The 18,391-nt window shown below is 35.0% G+C and overlaps 2 protein-coding genes across 4 annotated transcripts in view; one reads left to right on the forward strand and one right to left on the reverse strand.

Moving 5' to 3' along the window:
* The first annotated feature begins 578 nt into the window (after window positions 1-578).
* LOC116162894 (C3 and PZP-like alpha-2-macroglobulin domain-containing protein 8) overlaps window positions 579-18,391 on the forward strand; it is a 239,325-nt gene continuing 221,512 nt past the window's right edge. For all 3 annotated transcript variants that reach the window (XM_031476652.1, XM_031476654.1, XM_031476653.1), the window contains exon 1: window positions 579-716. The gene's annotated coding sequence lies outside the window, so the exon portion shown is untranslated. The remainder of the gene's footprint in view (window positions 717-18,391) is intronic.
* On the reverse strand, window positions 15,572-18,242 carry LOC116162896. Its single transcript, XM_031476659.1, has 3 exons — window positions 18,201-18,242; window positions 16,569-17,944; window positions 15,572-16,506 (listed from the first exon to the last, which is right to left on the reverse strand). The coding sequence occupies exons 2-3, from the start codon at window positions 17,934-17,936 to the stop codon at window positions 15,877-15,879; spliced, it is 1,998 nt and encodes a 665-aa protein (XP_031332519.1). The 5' UTR covers window positions 17,937-17,944; window positions 18,201-18,242; the 3' UTR covers window positions 15,572-15,876.

Raw genomic sequence — 18,391 nt, forward strand, 5'->3', positions numbered from 1 at the left:
TGGAACGCTCAAATTGACCATGATAATTTGCGCTAGTACAAATTACCGTTGTAGTATCTGATATTATTTGTAGAATGTTGAAGAGAGGAACAGATGCTACTATTTCTGAGGAGAGCTTCTATATGTTGAGCTTTAATGTTGCTCAAGGACAAATAGAATTCACAGTTTTACATAAGTAATGTACATTTTCATTTATTGGTTCTGTATGGACGGAGGGTATCCAATTTTGTTTACTTGAATCATGAGACACAAAATATTGAATTCGATACTGATTTACCCAGTAAATGGTATGTTAAATATTTATTCAGATATATACACGAACGTTTTGTGTCCACCTGTCACTTTAACTCAAAATTGAATTCGTTCTGCAAATTCTTCTACCATCAAATCTGAATAAGTAAAATTTTTGAATTCTATTCAACTCGGAGGTAAATAGGTAAAACGTTAATATTTCCCATATTTCCTTCACCTTTGTGCTACTTTGTGCGGAAACTTTAAAAGCTGCGCATTCGCAGGAATGCGCCGTTATGGTCCAGCAACGTCGTGATATTCAGCGCCGTAGTTACTGGCGACGCTCGGTTTTGATCGCTTCTCGCGTCGCGCCAAACAAATTTTTACATTTTCCGATTGAACAATTAGCAACGAACAAAAAAAGACATTTTCCACACGTTCGTTTGTGCATTTTCCGATCTGCTACCTTTGTATTCTACCGATAGGTAAGTAAACCCTTTTCTCTTGTAGTCTCTGCAGACTGAGTTATGGGTTTATTAAAATTTTCATTCCAAAATATACGCCGAGGGTATTTGCAAATTTTGGTTATTAGGACGTGGAAATGTGAGAAAGAGTGCTTCATTATGTAGCCGTCTCTTATAACGCCCTTATTATGCGTTGTATGCAGAGCAAAGCAAACACGCTAAATTGCGGTTCATCAAGTTTTATTCACAACGCCCTAAATCATTGCGAACTTCGTCAAATTTGTTTGGAGGAAAATTTTGTCATGAGGTGGCCTGATAACTGATGAATGTGACGTAATTTCTAACTCTAGGCTGAAAATAGAGACGAAATCGTAAGGATTTTTACGTTCAGCTGGCAGAGCTTGGTTTAAGTCCTACGATTGTATGTTGTAAGCTGCTTAATTGTCATACGATTATGAATGATGCTCCATCAACGGTCTAGGTAGGTAAACAAAATCAAACCTGGCAGAAGCTCCTACATGTAACATAATGGCAGGCATAATGGTAATCCGTAATGGTTAAACTAGTATTAGTTTAGAGTACGTCGTATACGTAATCTACAAACGTAATGTTTAACGTTGGGAACATACTGGTTTTAATTGTCTTTTTTCTAAATTTTTTGTTTATGTTAATGTTAACTATAAGTATACCTTATGCTTTCCATGTCCCCGAATTTCTTTGCATTTATATGACTGTTTTTTTAGTAAAACAGCGCTCTAGGCATAACAAAATTGCAGTGGAAGCAACAATTTAACTTTCACTTAAAGCCAATTTTCACTTACAACCAAATATATAAGCACAGTGTTTTCACAGACTCAAAAGATTGAGGTTTAGGGACAATTATATTCCATTGTTCCTAAGCACTCTCTTGGACATTGAATCATTTGGTATTTTCATTTAAGAACTTATTGTTTATCAAATGTGTTTTAGTCAAAACAAAATTGAAAACCAGAGTATATGGTGTCCAATTTTAATTTAAAAAATCTGTAGAAAAAACAACATGCAACTTGGCAATCATGGGAAAAAAACGAGGAAAAAAATATACCATAAGCCATTCTGCCATAAATTGTCTACTACTTTAAAGCAGGAAGAAAGTGTTCTATTAGCTCCAGACTAACCCGCCGAATATTTATAACTGGTTTTCTCATAACCTGAAATATTTTAAAAATGTGATTCAATTCTTTTGAAGCAGGTATAAAACAGATTTCTGTTTAAGAGATAATATTCCATCTCTTTACATAACAAAGATTCCCACGATGACGTAAGAAAAATCGCGTTTGCAATACATAATTTATATAACAAAAATTGCAGATTTTTAGCAAAGGAGACGTTTTATGGCATCTAAACCCTTACGTTCTAGCACTTCTATCCTCCGCCACGCAGAAACTATATTCTGAACCCACCCCCATCCCCTCGAGTGACACAACTCACACAACATTATAAAGGTCATAAAAACCTTCTATCAAATAGTGTGTAGAAATTTCAAAATTTGTATGATACCATTAAAAAAATTAAAATGAAATGTCACGTGATAAAGGAAATAAATAAATTTTATTGTGTGATTGCAATTTAACTTTTTTTAATAAATTCAATTTATTGACTACAGTGTTATCAATGTTTCGTCACTTAAAACACGTAAAAAATGTAGACCTTGCTCCCGTACCTTTTTTTAAATTTTTTGTTTCTGATAATTGGCACGCTCAACAGTATCACTTTTATTAGCTCACATTTTAATTCACTCTCCAAAGTGTCGTTTTTACCATAATTTGATGCATAGTCTGAACGATGAAAAAAGTTACACACTAAACACTAAAGTACCAGTTCGAATGAATTAAAAGTAGAAACACAGTGGCGAGGAAATATATAACCTTGACGTATACTGGGTGTTCGAAACAAGAGGGTCATCTCAATATCTCATTTATCGAGATACGAAAAATGTGTCAAATATAATTTTACATCTGACGGTACGATCTATCCGGCTCTTGTTTTTCAAATGCAATGCCTGTGCTTTTTTAATATATTTGAAGAGCAAACAATTCGATGTAGGTACGGCGTAAAATACATAAAAAAATGAAGAAATTCGTGATTCAATATCTAGAAAACTTATGAAATCCAACAAAATTTATTTATCAGTGAGGTCTTCTGGCCATGGTCAGGTTGATGGACGTAGAGGCAACGAGTTCATTTGTGTGGTTTAGTCTGTCTTTAGTAGCACATCTTTTTTTGATGACTTCTGTGATGAACGGAATGTTAAGATCGTGATGGAGGGTTTAGTGGTGATGTATCGTTGGCGCCGTGTTTTTGATTGAAATGGCTGCAGTATCTTGATTTTTGATGTCTTAGGGTACTTCTATGGCATTTTTAATTTCAGTTTACAATTTAATGCTAAAATCAAAGGTTTCCTATAGCGACCAAAATTCATAAATTGGAGCAATTAGGCAGAAGCTCTCATGTACTAGTGCGTCAATATTAACGGAGATACGAAGTTTTACAACACACCTAGTCTAAAGTTCGCCTTTGAATTGTGTTCCGACCCCGAGTACACTGACTTGGACCTCAGCTCCTCTTTTTTGCACACAAGTTTGTATAGGAATTAACATAAATATGCAGACAAAATGAGCGATTGAGCTACAAAAAAAATTGCTTTGAAATTAAGGTACCAACAATGTTTCTATTGAGAAATGCCGAGAAATATGGCCAATAAAGTTCTAGAATTTACGTATCCTCCTTAATTCACTTTCCCTATAATACTTAGGCAGTGGAATTACATAGTTTTCGATTTGTAAATTTTGCTACCGCGAGGTTTGATGTCGATAAAATTGCGAGTATCTTGTTATCTTTAAACATAAAAACGAATTCACACTTTAGTCTTTACACATTTCTAAGAAAACTGCTATTCTTTGGCCCACAAATTTTCTGACGCTGAGAACACACATTTCATCAGAAAATTACTTCATTCAAAAATTCAATGATTTCCAAGAGACGTGTTATACCAAAACTGTGTTAGCCTTTCTTGTGCAAAATCGTATGTAAAAACAGTTCTACAACGTGATTCTTGAAAACGCAAAGTGCGCAGCAGATTTAATGAAATTCTGACCACTTTATGGTCCGGCAAACAGTCTAGATACGATATTTTGTATATTTTACGAACAAATTTTGGAAAATCTTTACAAAATATGTGAACCATTATCGCAATTGGAGATTATCGTCCTTAACTTATATCCCATATTAAACTAAACGTACATGATGCCTACTTCTATAGGTCATTTTGAAACACAAGACGGTAGCGTAGCACATTGAAGAGGAAGGAAGCAGCGCAATTTTCTTGAGCCATCTGAAGCATTTGTTCCTACAATTAAGTTGTGTTCCCAATCTAAAAACTTCATATTTCCGCTAATCTTGAACTAATGAAAATATGAAAAACCTTGTACAAAGAGTGGCCGCGAATACGGAATTTAAGACACCTCATACCTTACTAAAGGTAGGAAGTTACCATTATATAAAAAATACGATATAATAACGGAAGGAAAGTGGAAAACAGGAAGAAAACGGATTACGTGTAAAGATCAAACTCATTCAATATGAAAATAAGATAGAGACATACCGAACAAAAAATATACAGAAAGCAGCTCAAGCGGGGAACCTGATTGACTTATAAAGATAAGAAATGCCCACCACTCATTTATTAGTCACGGTGGTGTATTGAAGGAACGAAATGAAAAAGTGGGGAAACAAATTAATAGTTCATTTCACTGTTCCTTTTGAAACAGTTACAGACTTTAACTTGCAACGTACATGGTGAACGATTTTGGTTTAATCTGATACTTGATTGTAATGAAATGCTTTCCACTTCAGCGTGATGCATCAATCACATTTCGGCGTAATTGTTTTACACAGTTTCGACGCCAAATATCGTCGTTATACGAGTATATTTAATAAATTGAACTGGAGCGTGTATCTAATTAAAACTAAAGGTACAGTCGCCATACGTATTCCTATAATTAACGGATTAGCTGATGTCCTCGTTCTACTTATCTTTCAATTCTGTTTTCACTTTAATTTGATGTATTATTGTGGGCTTGGTATGGGTTTACTCTCAGGGGGTTGGCATGATCGCTCATTACGCATATTTGTTGAAGACATATTTTTTTTAATTGCAAGCCTTTGTCACTCAAATCTGAAAACCGTTTCATAATTTAACTTGAATAGAAATAAGCCCCTGCAGTTTTAGGTGGTAGTTGGTAATCGATTGAATTTAGAGAACATTTGCGAAGGTGCCCTACACTAATCGTATCTGGGTCAAAAAGAACAAATTTTGCATTCAATTGTAACCCTCATTCCACAGTCTTTGTGTTTAAACTCAATCAACTTTTATTCAATATAAACTGTAGCTGAATGAATTTTTATTGTTAATTTGATTGCCTTAAAAGCAAACCCCGCTTTATTTTTTCAATACGTTTCCCAACCTTATATCGATTTTTAACGTTCTGTATTCATTTTCGATATTGATTTAAAGTTACGCAAACTTCAAAAGACGTTTATAAAAAATGTTATGGTAGTTGATTCAATAGAACGTGACGCAGAGGGCCACATCAAAAATTCTAGTGCATTAACGTTGTGCATTATCGAAGTTTTCTAGTTTTTCATACTTTATTTATCATTCTTAAGAAACACACTTTCTTCTAAAAGCGAAAATAAATTGAAAAACTTAACACACTCCCAATTCGGCAGCACTGCTGAGTATTTTACAATTTAATCTAAGATTACATGTCATTTTGAAGAAACTTCGACAATATTATCTGGACTCGAGTTGAATATTGAATTACTACATCATCTCACTTTGTTTGGGCAACGTAATTTTAAACTAAAGTTCTCTTCTACACTTGAAACTGCCAACTAATTCAGCAAGGAACTAATTACAATTGGTGCCTAAAACCTCATTGCTCCTTTTCGAGTATTCTGTAGCATCAATAGAGAATCTGCTAAAACGCTTCCAGTTTCAGTATTTAATAATGCGGTTTTTGAGCATAGCAAAGGAACAAAACTGTGGCCCATGTACGTATAAGATTAAACACATGTTAGAAACTTTACTACCTAGAGATTGTAATCGGTATCGCCTAATAAGTAAGATAAAAATTCAAGATGGAGCTCCACCTGCTAGGTTTACGAAAGTTGGTCTTTTTGTAGACCTTTTTCCACGTCTATAATCCCAACTTTATTAAATTTCATATTACACTGCATTATTTTATAATCATCTCTTGACGTAGGTACTTATAGCAACTCGCAGCATGAAAGATGGATACGTCCAACTTGACTTCGAACTTTTTGCAATAACTATCTACTTAATGACCCCTAACAGTGACGCTGCTGTACTATACAATTAGGATTTCACAAACAACAGATCGATATGATGAACGTTAAGTCTAAATTATTAACGCTGCACCACTGGAATCCATGCGTAGTGATAATCCCCATAATATTATAGCATTTCTGATTGCGTCACTGAGCTTACGTCTCTAGCAGAACGTGCCGTCCAAATGGAACGTTTTATTTGGTTACGATTGCGTTTGTGTGATTTTGGTCCATAAAGTTATCAACGTGACGTCAACACCAGCATTTGTGTAAGTAACCAAAGCGGATCCTACTGAAATGCACGGTTAACGAAACAATTGATAACTTTTAGCTTAAACGTTAAGTCGAGGTAACGCGTATGGGCTCGATTTTCCGTCGTCTGTCTGTTCCATTGAGATCTCGACCCCTGGGCGACCTATAGGCTCCGGGTTTTCGCTAATTGATAGCTGCTATCGTCTATTATTTGCCCGTTACTCATCGTTTACAGTTGTGTTACGCCATTGAGTAATAACTAATCCTTCACTCAACGGTTACGCTACGCGGCAACACGCACGAGTGGGTTCTGAAAAATTTTTTTTTTGCATAGGTATCAAATTACCGGGCTTTTTTTGTCAAAAAATCGTATGGAAAGTGATACTTTTTTCACGATTTTTACAAATGGCTTTGCGCTGCTGATTTCCAGTTTCATTACCCATTTTTTGGGGTTTGTTACCAATTTTTTAGACCGTATAGTTTGCAATTTGTGAACGTAAGTTCATATAGTTGCATATACAGCGCAAATACAAAAATTTATACTTCTTCACGCCCAGGACAAAAAGCATTTATTTGTAATTGAAAATAATTACACCATACATTCTAAAACATATCGAAACCCTTTGAAAATGCAATTCATATACACTGACTTTTCAAAAGCTTTCGACAGCGTAAACGACGATATTTTATTAAATAAATTATATTGGTAAATATGGTTTTTCCGACCGCCTGCTAAAGTTCTTTGTATCATTATATTTCTTAATGAAAATGATCTGCATTTCAATATTAAAAAGTGCAAATCGTTGAGCTTCTCGCAAAAAAGAGAGGATACAGTATTTCATTACAAATAGGCAGGTCAACCTTTGGAAGCTGTAGATTACCAAGATTATCTTGTGATCGTTTGTGATAAGAAATTGTCTTTTAACATTCATATAGAAATAGTATATTATATACCGCGGGACTGAAGTAGTACTTTTAATCCCGAAGGTAAAGTTTATGGCCCGACCGAAGGGAGGGCCATAATTTACCTGAGGGATTAAGACCACTACTTCAGTCGCAAGGTATATACGATATTTTTCGTACTTCCTAAACTGAAACACTAAAATCTGTATGGAGTTAGAGAACGCGTTCTTTCAAAAAATCGCTGTTTAACAAGTTACCATAGGAACGTTGCGTTGGCGTTGGTACGACAATCCCTATGCTATGGTAACAAAAATAATTTGGAAACTGTCATTGCTAGTGTCATAATTTTGGTGGTAGGGTGTATTTGATATTGATAAAAAGCAGCCAAAGTAGGTAAAGAATTGATACCACCGAAATCCAAAAAACTGTATGAGCAGCAGTACAATGCGTTTAAGAAGTAGTGCCGCATACAAAATGTGAAACAACGTACTGAAATTGCCTTGTTAGTAATTTCATCCTTCCGGGATTTTCGTCCAAATTTAATCCCGGCGGGACAAAAAGTGACACTTCAGTACTTGTCATAACGGAGTGAAGTTGTCACTTTAGTCTCGGAAGTACGAAAACAAAATTAAAGCGACGTATTTAAGTTTGTGCTTCATTTTCAGATCTTCCAAAGATCTTAAAATAAAAACGCAAGTACGTATAAAATTCTTTACCACACACTAGTCCGGCCAGATCTTGAATATGCATCCATCATATGGGCATCATATGTAAATAAATACCTGCAGGCTATAGAAATGGTCCAGAAAAAATTCATAAGACGTACGCAGCGCCGGCTTATATCAACATATCCCCTCTTTCACCACTATCTTTTCGCCAGGTACGCCAGGTAATAGTTTTTATTGGCTCTAGGAGATGACAGGCTCGCCTGACGGCTCGCCAGTCAACTTCTCCTATCGCCAGTAAAAACTCACTTACCTGGCTAATAATGTAAAATACTATTACATTGAAATCCCTATGATGCGTTACGCAAGTCACCACCCTGTATAATGTACTAATGTAATGTATTTTGTACTTGTCCTAATAGATACGGCAAAAGGTCTCGCAGTAGTATTCTCAAGGAAAAGGAGTAGTCAGTAGATCATTATACCTAACTGGAGACTACTTCTACAGTTTTCAAGATATTAAGTTCGTTCTTTTTGCATTCGATAGCATATAGGTCTAGCACCTGAGCCAAGGAAAATCTTGACATTTAAACTGCACAATGTCAACTTCCTTATTTATTAATATACGTTGTTGAAATTTTTACCACAGATATTTCTGGTGAAGGCAAACATATCGCATATCATATAGTAAAAATCAGATGTGCGCATGCGCAGACTGCGCAATAGCAACTTTCTTATTTAATTTCTTTGAAATTTTAACCGGGGTTGCTTTTAGTGCAAGCAAACGTATCGCATATTGTAAACATCAGATTAATGCGCACGATGCGCAATATCAACTGTTATTTATCGAGATATATTTTGAAACTTTAATCACAGATGCTTCTGTTAAAGGCAAGCATAACTGATATTGCAAAAATTAGATGTGCGCATGCGCAGTCAGTGCCAACTTCTTTATTTATCAATATATTTCTTTCTTTGAAATTTTAATCATAGATGATCATAGATTCTAGTAAATAAAAACCTATCACATGTAGTAAAAATCGAAAACTACAAATGTCATTAGGAAAAGCAAACATATCGCACACAATAAAAATCAAATCCACGCATGCGCAGACTGCAAAATTCCAACTTTTGTACTTATGAAAATCTCTCTCTCTCTAAAGTTTAACCATAAACGCTTCTAGTAAAAACAAACATCGCATACCTATAGCATAAATTAATGTGCTCATGCGCGAACTGCGCAACGCCAACTTTTTTGTTTATGTAGATATTTCTTTGAAATGTTAACCATTTATGCCTCTAGTAAAGAAAATCACAGCGCACATATGTATGGCCTTTTGGGAAGTACTGATCATTCATGGAAAATGCGCTGAAGTTACTCGCCTTAAGGCGAAAACCTTTTTATTTGTTACTCAGTTGTAAACGTTGATTAACAAGACAAAACGCAAACGGGTGAACGTCATGTTTAAATACCACTGACTTGTAAAACTGACAGCTGACCTGTAAAAATTTTACAAGTTAGTATGACCAGAATTAATGCGAAGTCTCTGTTACATGGATAACAAGATATTTTAGACATTTCTTCAAGATCAATTTAAGAACTAATTATTTATGTTTACAAATGAGTAACAAATAAAATATTGTACATTATACGCCAGGTAATAGTTTTTACTGGCTCTAGGAGATGACCAGGCTCGGAACTTTTCCTATCGCCAGTAAAAACTCACTTATCTGGCTAATAATGTAAAATACTATTACTTATTTTGTATTTAGTCAGATCTTTAAGGTTGCGATTTTTTTTACACACCAAAGTCCATTAGAAAAGTCACGTGTACAAATATGCAAGACAGGCACAAAATGCCGCTGGATTTCTACGGAAAGTCAACACGGTATCTCATTGATACTTTTTTGGTGTAATTTTGTCGCTGTGTTTAATGAGAATCTATCAAGAAGTTGAACTATTTCAAACCTAGAACACACAACGTGGCAAGAGTCAGGATTTTACCTCTAAAATTTAAGAAGTTTGACGCATAGGGAAGGTGTATGATGGGAGTCTGGTAAGTGTGTTACAGATATAGTACGTTCTAAATTCCAGAACGTTTTCAATAATAAAATTATTGTATGCCCGCGCAAGAACGTATAGTAAAACCTAAAAGGTAATGAAATTGATAATTATACGTAAACATACTCGTCAATGGAAGCATAACAGCAATTTTCATTCATAGGCTAACAAGCTTAGGTGTTTTACATTATAACGTTCTTTGTCGATACCTTCACAATCAAATTATGTAGACGTTTAATTGAAACGTACTTACTTTCAAAAGCGAACAAATAAATATTGGATTTATACGGAATTAGAATAAATGTCTGATTTTCTTATTCGAAGGAATTAGAAAATTTAAATACCTTTCCTAATTGTAATTCTATTTCATATCGCTGCTTACCTTGCAGATTGTACTGCCTGTTTAATATTGGAATACCCTTGGGGTTACCGGCTTACTGCTATTCGAAACAGATTTTGGTTGTATCTTGATGTTTCAAAGACCCCTTTTCGGTTCGGTAATTCAAGTCATGCATATGATCTAAAACTGATTGACACAAAACTCACATCTTGCGTTGCAATTAGTGTTTCAAAGTGACACCGCCTCGCAAATGCTTCATTAAGTAGTCTTATGTCGAAGTATATTAGTTTGCCACAGAAACATCCACATTCAGTATGCAGAAAAAACGGCTCTTTAAAAAATTACTGTTCTTAACTAAATGGATGCGGGCTAAGAAAATTTCGGAGAAAAGGAGCTGATCCTCAAGTATTTCACTGAAGAGATGGTGTTAGCGTACGTCGAAATTCAGCGGTTTGTTCACATTACCTACCACCCTTCGGAGTTTGATCTAAACATTGCCTTGTAATTCTGACTTAAGCTCGTTTTACATACTGAAAGTTACTTCATGAAAGTCGGAAAAAGTGACAACTGTCCTTTACAAACTGCAATTCTATTTCACTTTCAAGTGAAAGTACCAACCTGAAAAAAATATAGGTTAGATGAAAATAAATTTTACACAACTGTTCTGTATCTATAAATTATGCGCTCCATAATACGCATTTTTACTGTGTTGTACTTTGTGTGTGGCACCTACTCTTAAATTGACATTCGGTTGTAAATTTTGCTCACTTTGCGCACCATTTCTTTTCATGGTCGCAAAACAGGGCATAATATTCTGGTGCATGTGGTGCACGAAGGACGAACTGAGATGAATTTATTAGTGTTTAGAACGTATAGGTAGAAATTAAAAGGGTTGTGTTGAGTTGAAGGGAAGCATTGAAAAGTTAGTGGCGATTGGACGCATAACTTTCCGCCGTGTGGGACTAATAAATGGCATTAGTTTTCTCTCAACTCCATAATATGCGACTAACCGCCATATTTAAACATTAAACACAATTACGAATAGGGATTTTATTACTTTTCCGATGAATTTGCATCGTTAAAAAATCGTTTTTTTTTTAAAAAAGCGCAATACTTTTGTATGATTGTGGAAAATTGCACACAATCAGGGGTTAATACATTTGAAGTTACTAGATTACAAATTGAACAATTTTACACCCGTTAGTTCGAGACCTATTATTACTCGTATTACCAATTATGATATTGCAGCAGTAATAAGACTCATTAATCACTAATCGCACTGGCTGTAATTGGCACAGTTATCTACTATTGGGTTAATTTTGAATCCTTACAGAAGAAACTATTCAAAGGTTATTTTGTACTATATTTCAGTGTAACACAACCAAGGGAGGTAACGCTTATGTGCTCGATATTCTGTCGTCTGTCTGTTCCATCGAGATCTCGGCCTCTGAGTCACTTCCGGTTTTCGCGAATTCATTATCTGCTGTGGTCTATATTTGCCCGTTAGGTACTTATCATTTACAGTTGTGTTATGCGGACAGAGTTTCTGGTGGTTTGACTTACTGTAGAGTTTCTCCTTTATATTTCTGAAAATTAACTAAATAAATGTTTAACTCTATTTCACATTCCAGCAAAAAGAACATCAAAGGTTCATATAAGTGTATATTGAAAATTATTTAAAATTGAAATATTTCCATTATCCCTTAGAACAGTGAATACGTAAATTTTGTTTAAGGTAATATCAATTTAAAATGGTCATCTCATTCTTTAACGATCAATACCCTAATTTTTTATTCTTAATTTACATAAGACACATCACACATTCAGTTAAGTATAAAATTAACCACTGAATCTGGGTTTTTTGCTAATATAGAAATTATACAAGATAATAACATTATAATTCTTGAATAAAAATATAAAAAAACGAAAAGCCAAATTCAATGGGCGCTTCAAATTGCAAATTATATTTAGTATCATATAATATTTAAAGATAGATTGAATCAATTTCAGGGTCAATTAATTCAAAGGGTCAATATTAGTAACAAATGTAACTAACCTTTTAGTTTAGGGAAAGGGTTTATTTTCTTAACTTCTAGGTACCGTTGGATCATATATTGTAGACAGTGATGTCTTCTGTCAAAGAAAATGCATTTGGAAACTCGCCGATAATAAATTCTGCTGGGAATGGATGGTTACTTCAACAGGAATTTTTAGCGCTTTCCACAAAAATAAAAAAAAATGCGCTATTGTGGCCACTTTGTCCGTCCGTCCGTCCGTCCGTCCGCTCGTTTTGCGACGCTACTAGTTCTTTATCTTAAGAGCTATTGTTCTACTTTTTTCGCTATTTGGTTCGTTATGGTGTCGAGTCTTGTACCAAGGAAGGAATTTTTTCTGTACCGCTTACAAAAAAAGTTATTGTAAAAAAAACAAAAAACCGTTTTTTACATGTTCCATAATTTTACACTTTTGCCGTTTATTAACGATCCTAGAGATCGTTTATAATTTTGCATTGCTATCTGTCGCCTGCCGGTTGGTCTCTCCGTCTGTTCCTTTGTCTGTCTGTCCATCTATCTGTCCGTGTGAACGATAACTTTGTTTAGAAATGTTCGATCGCCTTTACATCTCCGTTAGTTATGAACTGAATTGCATGAAATTCAATATGGGCATAGCTTTAGCCATATAATACGCAATGCCAAAAATTGAATCGAATCGATTCAAAATTCACAGTGCCCTTTTCGCATCTCGACCATTTATAAACCGAATTGCAAACTTTTTTACTTATAAAAGTAATTGAATGAAATTTGATACATAGGCACTTGGAATAAAGGAAAATCAAACGCCAGTTTCAAAATTTGGTTTTGCGCATGCGCAATGCCAACTTTTTTATTTATGGAAGAATTTAAATGAAATGTGATACATAGGCACTTGGAATAAAGGAAAATCTAGCGCCAGTTTCAATATTTTATTTTTCAACTTTTTTATCTATGGAAGCATTTAAGTGAAATTTGATACTTAGGCGCTTGGAACAAGGGAAAATCTAACATTAGTTTCAAAATTTAGGTTTGCGCATGCGCAGTTCCAACTTTCTTATTTAGAAAAGCATTGAAATGAAATTCATAAACTGAAATTGAAGTAGCATGTCAAAAATGGATTGCCCATGTGCAACGCTATCTTTCATATTTGTGGCCGGATTTTTACGATTTTATCAGAGGTTGCATCTTACAAATGGGAAATGAATGCAAATGGAAATGCGCTTTATGTAAATCGTTAACGATTACTTTTTAACTTGTTCTCTTTATTGTAATAACATATATTTATTATAATAATAAATATTATTATATTAAATAATTCCACTCTGAATGATCTCTTTTTATTAATGAGTAAATTTTTCATGCTCACAATGGTGAATTAACTTAAAATGGCGACTAAATTCCTTTGCCCAGTACTCTTTTTCTAACCAATCCCGAACGGCTGTTAATTATTTCAAAAACCAAAATGGGCAACATGGTCCACGATAGGTTTAAGTCATGCTTATTCAGACATGTAAGGTTATATCCCCGTTAAAAAAGATATAATCCTGTCCCTAGGTCCGACTGATAGGCGACATAGACCATTAGAGAACAAAGAAACCATTGAAAACCCCCGCGCAAAATTGATAAGTATTTTATTGATTCCAATCATCCAAATAAATTCATTATATTATCACGACCAAAATTTGTTTGGGAAAACACTGCAAAACCTTGACATTTTTTACAGCTAAAAAATATTGCTCTACTTTATTTCTGCGGGAAAAATCGAACAAATTTAAATCCAACCTAATGAGCCCGGCTAATGAAATGATAAAACGAAAAAAAGGTCAAAATGTGAATAATTCAGTGAGGGAATGTCAACTTTAAAGAATACACACACTAGTGGTTCTCCTATGAAGGTTAAAATATTGCTGCTCAAATCGGAATATTTTTGCAAGAAATTTTAGTCACAATCTCTTATCATTTGACTCGTACAAAATAACAACTCCGATAACATTTTATTAAATTCAATTCATAACGCAAACTATATTGCTCTAAATGATGGCTCTCCAACTCTTTTCACTAAACTGATGGTACTTTTGATTTATATCTTAGCTTCGGATCTGCAAATATATAGTAAGTCAAATTACTTGGATAACTGCTCCCCAAAACGTTTTTGAAAATTAAGTAAACCTTAGTTAATCACAAAGAAATTTCTAGTAAACTAACAGACCTGTGAACTTCGCACCATTCCCAATTCTGCACCCGGATGGAACATAAACTCGGAATTGGCGGCTACGTCGCCTCACCTACCTTTGAGCTTGCGGCGAAGAAAACCACTGTGGTGTTCTTACCTTACCTTAGGCGGTATTAGATTTGCAAAATCCTTTAATAAGGGCCTCATGGTCGTCTCAAAATGGGAATGATGGGAACATGCACAACACGTTTCTTGATTAGGATAATACTTATTATTATTATAAAAAATTGCATGGATACTAATGTTGCCTCAAATTTTGTGAATACCAAAAAAATTACCTACCTTAGTAAATTCTGTAGAATCATTATAGCTTCCTTTGACGCACAGAATGAGCAAACAATGGAATTTCTGTTCACATTTTTGCATGTAGTAACTAGTTACTCCTAGATTTTTTTATGATAATTAAAAAATATCAAACATACAATTACATTTCACTATTAGAAACGTGTCTAACTTAGAACGAATAACTTCCGACACATTCACATGGGCAATTTTACTGAATGAAATTGACGAATGAAAATTACTTTTAGGTACTTTACATACACATAAATACGGAATACTTCCAATATCAAATGTACACAAGTCGGCTTCGTTTTATAATACGTAAAATTTTCTAATTCTAAATTATATAAGGGCAACTATCTTACCATGGCAGAAACTTAGGACCCGGTGCATTGTACTTCCTTCTGTAAGGATTCATCGAAACTTCTCAACACGAAGTCCCTCTAAGCAAGCAAACAAAACTACAGAGGTTCTTATGCGAAGAAAAAACGCAAATTTTTATAAAACCTGTAAAACTGAAGATTTTGCTAATCTTCGAAACGCTGTATCTCAAAAACTATTAGATGTACACATTTAGTTAAAGGCTTGAATTGTCAAAAATTTTGTCTAGTTTGAAAAGGTACGCAACAATAATTGCTTGAAAATCTTTCTTTCAGGACTAAAACTAACAAAAACCAAAAAATAGTAGACAAACTGGTGTAGGGGAGAGTGGGTAGGTTTGGGACGTTTTGTGTTTGAATGGCAATTAAACCGTTCTCTTAAGTTGATATAATATGAAATTTTTGGACAGTACTCTTTGAAGTATTTAGCAGAAGTCTACTTATTCCAAGTCATTGATTTATGTTCTTAAATTATGAAAAAAAAAATATGAAAATTTATTAACAAATGTCCCAAGCCTCCTGCCAGGCAGGTGAAATGGGACACGTGGCAGGGAGAATGGGACAGGTGGGGAAATGTACAGTAGACAATAAAAAAAGTGTTCTTATTGAAGTAAATCAATGTATTATAATAATGTCGAAGTCAACGGACATTTTTAAACATGTCAAAATTTATTTCAAAAGAAAAAATGGACGAAGTCCTTTGAGTTCCACCAAAACATTGTGGGGATGGTAATTTCAATACAATGTCACTTTTAGGAATTGTGCTACTGTCTTCTTCCGTTGGGAAGACAAACTTAGATGAAGTGCCCTTTCTTCGAAGAAAGCTCACTTCCATCTCCTTACTTGCCAAGGTGTTTACTCTGGCAGCGTAGTGCACAATCTGCTTTTTACCTAGAAATTTGCATAAAACAAAATCCCCCACTGTTACACTATCAATGTCAAAGTCAAAGTCATCTTCCTTTTCAAAGTTAAGATCTTCGTCGCCAGACGAATCATGCAAATCCGGCATGCTACTCTCACTTGAACTGTCTGTATCATCAATAACAGTTTCTTTTTTTCTGTTATTAGGTAAAATACTACTACCATTTCCCAACCTTTTTTTGGTTTGCTCGATTTTTTGTTTGCATTTCTTGTTCTTCTGGAGCTCCTCTATTTCTTCCTTTTCTGGAGTATCCGTTAAGATTCGAGTTTTTCCACGTTTTCGACATTGTTTAACTTTACGAGGAGCGGCTTTCGGATAAGGCATAATATGTTCTGGTGTTAACACCTGCTGAAGAAAAATAATAGGTAGGTAATGACCTGAGCTTTTGAAAATTAGTGACATTTACTCACCTCCATACAAGTTGAGGTAGAAGTGCTGGGTATATTCATTTCACAAAACCGCGATTCATTTGAACCGCAATTGATATTGCAATGCTCTTTATCAACTGAAGTAGATTCATTTCCTTGTTCATTTTCATTAAATGGACGATCTGTTACATATGACATCAAAAAGTCGTCATTTGAAAACACACTGGGATTATAGGGCCATATGCCCGTTTTTTGAAACCCTTTTATAATATTGTCTTTTGTACAAGCACTGTTAAATGCAGATCCGCCAAGTTCAGCAATATTATATATTGTTAGAGTCTTTCCGGGGTTTGCAGTCATCCAGTTGTCACATGCTTGATTGTATCTAGCTTTCAATGGTCCATACACGCAAACATCTAGCGGTTGAAGACGGTGGCTGCAGTGTGGCGGAAAAGTTATAAGCAGCACTCCATTATCTTTGGCTTCTTGTATCACACTGATGTTCACATGACTATCGTGGTTGTCTAAAAAGAGCACCACAGGATCATCTCGGCTGCACTTAATATGTTTAATAAAATGTCTAAGAGTCAATAAAAAATTGTCTGAAGTCATCCAACCACTTTTGTGTGACAAACCGAGACTTCCAGGTGGCGCTCCGTGAAGCATGAAATCTTTAAAATTCACTCTGGGAAAGACGAAAGCCGGTGGAACTGTGTTACCCGTAGCATTAACAAAACAACATAGCGTAATTAGCTGACCGCGTTCCGCTGATGTCACTTGTCCAATTTGTTTAGCACCTTTTTCGCCAATGATTTTAGGAGGCTTATGAACCGTTGTTAAGGCTGTTTCGTCACAGTTCCATATCAAATCTGCTCTAAAGGCATGACGATCGTATAATTTTTTGACGTTAGAAAAGAAGTCTCCCACGTTCTTCTCATTGAAACTGGTAGAACGGCTTAGGCTTGTAGCTTCAGGAGCACGAATAGAAAGGGTGCGATTTCTGCGCATAAAACCAAACAACCATTCTTTTCCAGCTTCTTTCTTTTCTTCCCACTGACGAGGTAACTGAAGTTTCAATGCGATAGCATACTGATAAGCAAGTCTCTTCACCTGTTTAGTGCTTAGACCATAGTGCATTTTTGATGCGGTTTTTAAATATTGACAAATCATTTCTTCTTGTTGAGTGCTGAACACTTGCTTAACAGCGATATTGGGGTTGTACTTAAATTCAACAATGTTATGTACATGTTGTGATGCACTTACGTGACGTGCTAGTGACGATTTTGAAATATTGAACGAAATTGCTACTCGTCTTATGGAACTGCCTTTCCTAACTTCTTCTAATGCATTTCGCAATTGTTGTTCAGTAATGCGTTCTCTGTTTGTTTTACGCGCCCAAATTCTACCCATTATGGGGACTACAAAAAAAAATCATTTGTACAAACCTACATTAGAGTGGCAGGTAGAATGGGACTGTCCCATTCCTACTGAGTTGAGGTTGTCCCATTCCTCCTGCATAAGGTGTTAAAAAATTTAAATTTCCCACAATTTTATTAGAGGAATTTGCGGTTAGGAAACCTATATGCATATACAAAGAACACAACAAGCATCCCTATGAAAATAAATAAGAACTTAATAACCACACATGTTTATATGTTGAGCATCAATACTTACTTTTTGATGGAAAAAAATACACAATTAACTTTTTTAGCTCGAAATAGCAACACAAATGAAAGTAGCTATACACAAAACGCACTACTACAGCCACCTATTACCACACGCGGGAACATTTAGTAGTGCAGAGAGCGGTAGAAATAATGTATGTCCCATTCCACCTGCGTCCCATTCCTACCCACTCTCCCCTA

This window comes from Photinus pyralis, unplaced genomic scaffold, assembly GCF_008802855.1.
Source record: "Photinus pyralis isolate 1611_PpyrPB1 unplaced genomic scaffold, Ppyr1.3 Ppyr1.4_LG2, whole genome shotgun sequence".
Lineage (NCBI taxonomy): Eukaryota > Metazoa > Arthropoda > Insecta > Coleoptera > Lampyridae > Photinus > Photinus pyralis.

Coding starts and splice junctions, on each gene's coding strand:
- LOC116162896 (XM_031476659.1), bottom strand. CDS start 17,936: ATGGGTAGAATTTGGGCGCGTAAAACAAACAGAGAACGCATTACTGAA. Junction 16,507..16,568: donor CTACCTCAACTTGTATGGAG/GTGAGTAAATGT, acceptor ATTTTTCTTCAG/CAGGTGTTAACACCAGAACA.